This window comes from Ceratosolen solmsi, unplaced genomic scaffold (assembly GCF_000503995.2).
Source record: "Ceratosolen solmsi marchali unplaced genomic scaffold, CerSol_1.0 scaffold13, whole genome shotgun sequence".
NCBI classification, from domain to species: domain Eukaryota; kingdom Metazoa; phylum Arthropoda; class Insecta; order Hymenoptera; family Agaonidae; genus Ceratosolen; species Ceratosolen solmsi.
In genome coordinates, this window is record NW_011948418.1 from 7,364,363 (window position 1) to 7,371,333 (window position 6,971).

The window sequence follows — 6,971 nt, forward strand, 5'->3', positions numbered from 1 at the left end:
GCTCTTCCGCTACTCGCGGCCACGCATCGCCCCTCATCGCGCATTCCTCGCCCGATCGCCCGAGAACGCATTAAGGAGTGCGCGACCTCCCCCCCCTCCCCACCCCTCCCTCCCCCGCCTGCCCACCCTTCGACCAACCACCAAGGCAACGCGGCCCAGTTCAGCGGCCGGAGCCTCTCACCATGACGTCGTCCTCGTCGCCCTGACTCTTTTACACCTAAAGCGGTGGACCGTTGGGAGGGGCTGTCAGGGAGGGAGGGACTGGCGTCGCGTGACCGATGCCGCTACCGCTGACGCTGCGACTGCGGCGGCTTTCCCGTCCGCTCGCTCCTATTATCGCCAACGTCGGTTTCTTTCGATTAGTCGCACTCGGTCCACCGCCACCCAGCCCTCCCCCCGCCTCGCCGCACCACACCACGCTGGCCCTCTGGCCGCTTAATTGCTGCGTGAAGCGCGAGACGTGGACCGTTATTATCATAGTTTAAGGAAGAGTTACGATCGCGCCTGAGCGAATTGTTAATTGTACCGCTGGATGCTGGGGGAGGCCCAAGGGGATCGGAGCCTCGAGGCCGACATACATCCACGTATTTGCATTGCCTGATGCGTGATTGGCGGCCACTTCCGAAAGATGACGCGTCCGTCCGACTTTCACTTTTCCTCTCTTCTTCCTTCCTTACTTCCTTCCTTCCGATAGCTTCACGGCTCACGACTTGTTCCGCGATCGGCGGTACGGGGGACACGCGACGGCGTGTTTATTCATCGCCTACTTATCCTTATCCTTATTCTTAAGCTGTTGGCACCTTATTATTTATTATTGGCGTAAAATTGAAATTGGAGTGGTTGAGTTATGGGGATGTTGAGAGAACGATTGTCCGATTACGAAACCACCGGGTATATATGAGCGCAATCGTGTAATTGTTCATCATTGGAAAATATGCATATAATGCATAATACGAGCGTTAAACAAATTTTCGCAAAATGCCAAGGCAACTTCAGCCACAATAACATCTCAAATAAGTGTCATGACGCGTCGTTTCTCGCTATGCCTACACTACACCCACGCGCGGAATAATAATTCTATTTGCTTAAAAGAACCAAACTGCTTTGGGTTTCTTGAAACGACTTTTCAATCTGATTAAGCAGTGGTAAGCAAAACTGCCAATTAAAAAGGCAAAAGGCCGTTTATGCGAGAAATTGGACGATAAGCCGATATAACATGAAAAATAGAATTCGTTCCCCTGCATTTATCAGCACTTCCGACCAACTAAATTTTTATGCTCACAGGCCGAAAGTTAAATTGTGGATCCGAGGGAATCTTACTCGTTAATTTCTTCATTATCGATGAGCTTCGATGAGAGATATCGATAATATGCGGCGTCGTTCAAGGGAAAAAGACGAAGGAAAAGTCATGAGTTTGTTTAGTAAGATCCTCCTCGTACTCCTCCTCCTCGTCCTACTCCTCATGCTTCTCATCCACAATCGACCAACGTGATATGTAAACGTAAATAAATATTTCAACAGTTTCATTTATTCATTAGTTAGGTCACTGCTGTCCAGCTTGAAATACAAAAGCTTAAAACAAATTGGTGATTGTTGGCCTTAAATTTGGCAACCCCAATACCGCTTTCGAGCAATAGAAATTGATGGCTTTTAGGCTGATTAGAGTGGCTAACTGGCTGGTACATGTGTTCGAACACCCTGGACGTATCAAGTTTGCGCTGGATTCACCGGCAGGGTTGGAGGGGCATAGGCAGAGATGTCGCGGCACCTTCGGCGGAAATGATATTATTTAAGGGCAGTGTAATGTGACGAGCAGGAGACCCTTTGCGCGCGTTCACCGATAGTACGGATTGAGGCTTGTGGTCATCGAGGTGTTTTATGTTTTCGGGCGGCGGCGGCGGCGGCGGCAGCGGCAGCGGCAGCGACGGGGATCAGTCGGATCCTCGATCGCATCACGGTTACTCGCGTTCGTGAAGGGAAATTGCGGTCCACGTTCACGGTACGTATTGACGTTGAGAGAAATTTTGTTTAGCCGTCATAATTCTTATTGTTGGCGATCTTCACTGATTCTTCGTTTCGTCGAGGTTGTTACAGGCGAGGTTGGCTAAATGGATGGAGCAGCGGAGTTGGTGTTTACATTGGCGAGAAGCGAAGCGCAACGAGACGCAGCTTCTACTTGATTGTATTTGTTGGCGGATGATTATGATCGTTCGTCCCTGACTACCACGTGGCTGTCTCGGCCTTTTGAATTATGATGTTTTTGACGTTTAGGGTGACGAGTGACTCGAGATACTCGGGTAGGCTGTAGCTGCATTCTTTTAAATGCTTTTATTTCTAACTTATTATTTTACAATTTTATAAGCTAACTCGATGCTTTCTTCCAAGCTACAATTTATATTTATTCTGCTATATTTTATCGCTAGCATTGTATCATTGAATTAATTAATTTTGCCAAAACGATCATTCATTTGATTTTCAGACAATGTTTCTATTTCCTCGTGTGCGCTTTATCCTGCAAGTAATAATTGCTTATCGAAGATGAGGAGATAAAAGTACTAGGACACCCATGTTCAATGCCATAAGATTCAGTCAATTTAATGATCAGATCAAACAATAATCAATTTGATGAGCTATTTAGATAATCAGGTTTGTATGGTAGGTGCTTTGAATATGTTATTAAAAATTATATATAACTTTGTCTCTCTTACTGGAAATAGGAATGTCACGCCATCAAGCATAATTCTTGACAGCTATGGGACTGTATTTTCATATGGGCTTGCAACTTCCTGTAACGAAAATGCTTGAAGCGACGGTGTCCTTTGTTTGATTTGTATTGTGTAGGTCAAGATCTCATTAAGTTTATCGAGATCATCGTGGACCTCAGTGTTAGGTATTATCCTTACAAGTGTCTGCTATAACACTGTGTCAGCCTGATACTTCCGACGTAGCACTGGATTTTCATTGAAACATCTTTGAATGACAGAACCTAAGGCAAATAAGCTAGAATACGCTAAACTGAATAATGTAACACTTTCAATACAAACTTGTTATTTGTTGTGACAAAAAACTCATGTTTTTTTTCAACCTGTCAGATATTCTCTATGGATAGTATCTATACTTTTGTAAAACTATAAATATATGAGATGAAAATATTTGTTCTATTTAATTTCTTAGTCCTTCCTAATTAGTGTTATCAACCATGGAAACATGTTCGTTTAAGCTTCAAAACTATATATACACAAATATATATACGTACATATATTAAACAGTTATGACCATAATCTTTCACTAGCTTTTTAAATTTCAACTGTACTGTCACTTCTACACATTGTAATACATCATGTGCATCGTAACAATTATTAATTTTCACTGGAGAAACAAAGGGAATCCCTTCGCGACGGCATATCCACGTAAGAGCGGAGTCAAAAGAAGTTAAAATTGTATCTTCAATGAGTAAACAGAAGAAAAGAAAAATAAAGTATATTTAACTTCGGGGAATGTAATTTTTATATTACTCATATAATACATAATATAATATCTTACGTTAATGTTCGAAATCTAAGAGAAAAAAAGGGAGTATTTAACATTTTTACTTCTCATCGACGTCAATTAATTTCAAATCCTCCAGTGAATTTTTTCGTCTGACATTAAAAATTACTTCCAACGTGCTCCATATAAAATTTTATAATTATAAGTAATAACTAACAGAGTAAGTCCTTTAAGAATTATAGTAGTAATTCTTTATGAGAATCAATCGTATATTAGTAGCTTCTTTAATTTTTTAGATTTTAGCAAAATAAAAATTAATTGAACAAATTTATGCTTCGACAAAGTTCTTATAAAGCTTTACGCGATTCTAATTTCATGTTAAATAACAACTCGTAATTATTATAATTATTATATTATTAAGAACATAAAAAAATGAAAGCAAACAATCTCATTTATAATTAAGAGTCGGTACATTATAAAAATTCCATTATTAAATCTCTTGTTTAATAAAAAAAAAAAAAAAAATTATTTACCCATAATTTACAAATCCAGCTTGCACGAAATTATATTTAGTTACATTTTTATTAGACCCGAATTACGCAACAGTCAACCAAACTTTGATTTCTATAATTATAAATCTTACCACGTTTCATCAAAATTTTTTGCTTATAACCAGAATAAATAATTTTATTTTATAATTAAATCAATTTTCAAACTTATTGATTATCATGTTTTATTTATAATAGTTTTATTTATAATAGTTTTGTGATTATTACCCTAAACATAATACCAATGCTTTAAAAAAATGTTTAAACAAACTTACGCTATTTTTTAATGGGAACTTTAAATAAATAATTGTAAATTAAAGTGATTATATAAAAATAATTTTTGAAAGGTATAATAATCATTGTGAAATGAATTGTACTAAATTTCAGTGAAAAACATGTCATCGTCTATTAATTTAATTAGTTGTTTTAAGGTTCATAATAGTTGATCTATAAACGGTAATAAATATTTTAAGCTAATGCATCTACAAATGATAATAAAGAATTACGAATATATTAATGAGAACTATTGATATATTTGAAAAGCCGAATAAATATAAAATTAAATTATATATTAGCAATAGTATAAAAACTATTTATAGTGATTTTGAAGAGTTTTAATCAAAATGTTAACAAATATACAACAAAACGTATATTTCAACATGCGTTTTGTTAAATATGAATGATATCGAGTAACTTTACTAACAACGAAATAACGAATAATTGATAACAGACTTGTCAATAGAAGTTAAGTAAACGTATAATTCTTCTAGAAGCTGTAAAATATAAACTATGACTTAAATCATAAGTAGATTATATTAAGATAAGTATAATAAAATAAATTTCAAGAGCAAACATTTTTAAAGTCGGAGGAAAATAATGATTAATCAGAGATATTATTGAATAAATAAATTATTTAATAACCATTATTTTATATAAAGAAAAAATGATGACCACGTTACCTCTACTCATACCATAAATAATAATTCGCACATGGAGCACTTGTATATTTCAATGAGGGAAAATCTCTTCGTATTGTAAAATTTTACAAGAATTTCATTGTGAATTCAAGCTGTTGATTCAATATTTGGATCAATTCAATTTTCGTTCTGCTTTAACGTGCTCTTTTAGCACTTTGCTTATTCTAGCAAGTGTACTCTAACAAGTGTATCGTCACATCACATTGTAGTGTAAATTAATACGTGCAATTGGTCGTACAATTTATATTATATGTATAACTTGTGTAGGTGCTTTTGAAATCTCGCGCCATTCCATCTTAATAAATTAATGGCCAAATTGTCGGCTGCATACGTCACTATATCGATTGAACGCACGTGCGCCTTGCAGCATGCTTATTATAATATAAACAATTTGGAAACTTCATAATCGTCATTATTATTATTGTCAATATTTGAAAATCCAACTTGATCTTTCGATATTTTCTCAATTACATAATAGTTAGAATTAATGATATTTACGTAAGTTGTTTATCCTCGATATTTTAATGGAGACGCTTATGTTTCTTTACCAAGATTTATAAAGAATGAACTTATAAAACAAAGTGTAGTGATTTATAATTTGGCTAAAGATATTGATATTTTCATTTATGTACAATACATCAGTGGATTCGAGCGAGGTGGAAAAAGAAAGTTTTTGAATTGAGAGTGAATTAAGGTTAAGTTGTTATTAGAATTTATTCAGTACATTTTATTGCACCATTGTTCTGAAATTCCATATCATTATTAATTTATCATCAATTTAATTAGTATTTATACATATAAGATAATATTTAATTTTTTTTTTTTAATATATCAGTTTTTATATATCCAAAGATGACTTCAAATATTGTAATAACAAAGTCTCAGGTACCCATAATTCAAGGAACGAAGCTTGAAATGCGCAATGCTCAACTTTTAGTATCTACCGGGATATCGTCGTTGGATAATTTTATCGGTAGGTTTTCACTAATAATATATACGTTATAATAGTTAGATATTTTACTAATATTTATAAACTTTATGTCTCTTATCAGGCGGTGGTTTAGCAGTTGGTTCTACTCTCTTAATTGGTAATTTGTTGATTTTAGAGTATATTAAAGTTATTTCACATTTTAAACTAATATTAATGATAAATCTACTTTAATTTTATCTAATAGAAGAGGATAGTTACGGTACTTACTCAAACGTTATGCTTAGATATTTTATAGCCGAAGGAGTAGCTAATTCTCATTCGTTATTAATTGCGTCTCAAGATACAAAACCGTCAAAAATTTTGTCAGAATTGCCAGCGCTCGTGGAAAAATGTACAAGCATAAAGGACAACTCTAGTAATAGTAAAAACGATATGAAAATTGCTTGGCGGTATAAAAATATGAAAATAATGGACATATCTGTGGAGGATAGCTTCGCACATTATTATGATCTTAGCGACAAAATGGACAAAGTAAGTTTGGATAAGTCAAAGACAGTGTTGTGGGACGGGGAAAACATAGAGTGTGAAAATAATATTTTCAACAATAAGGCCTATATGGATTTGCTATTGAATATCGAAGAAACCATATCTCAAGGACAGCATTCGATCACGGGAACGACAAAAAATAAAAATATCTTGCGAATAGCAATTAATTCTCTAGGGTCAAGATCGTGGCTATCCGATTCCAAAGCGAACACCCAAGAGGATCTATTAAAATTCACGTACATGCTCAGAGCTCTGCTGCGGCAGTCCTTTGCAGTTGCGATTATTACCGTTCCCGTTCTTAACTTTGCCGACTATACGGTAATAATAGTTCCCGAAGAATAATATTATCGCGAATGCCAATCGATAGCTTATCATTTTTAACGCTTCGCTTACAGACTGGAATCGTGCAAAGATTGGAGCACTTATCCGACACGGTTATTGGCTTAGATTCATTCGCCGGCTCGTCAAAAGAGACTAATC

The 6,971-nt window shown here is 35.7% G+C and overlaps 1 protein-coding gene across 1 annotated transcript in view; it reads left to right on the plus strand.

Moving 5' to 3' along the window:
- Positions 1–5,509: 5,509 nt before the first annotated feature.
- Elp4 (Elongator complex protein 4) overlaps positions 5,510–6,971 on the plus strand; it is a 1,766-nt gene continuing 304 nt past the window's right edge. The window contains 5 exon segments of the mRNA XM_011497310.1: positions 5,510–5,708; positions 5,850–5,987; positions 6,067–6,102; positions 6,190–6,809; positions 6,887–6,971. The exon segment at positions 6,887–6,971 is cut by the window's right edge and continues 5 nt beyond it. Coding sequence (XP_011495612.1) covers positions 5,867–5,987; positions 6,067–6,102; positions 6,190–6,809; positions 6,887–6,971 — 862 coding nt within the window. The 5' untranslated portion in view covers positions 5,510–5,708; positions 5,850–5,866.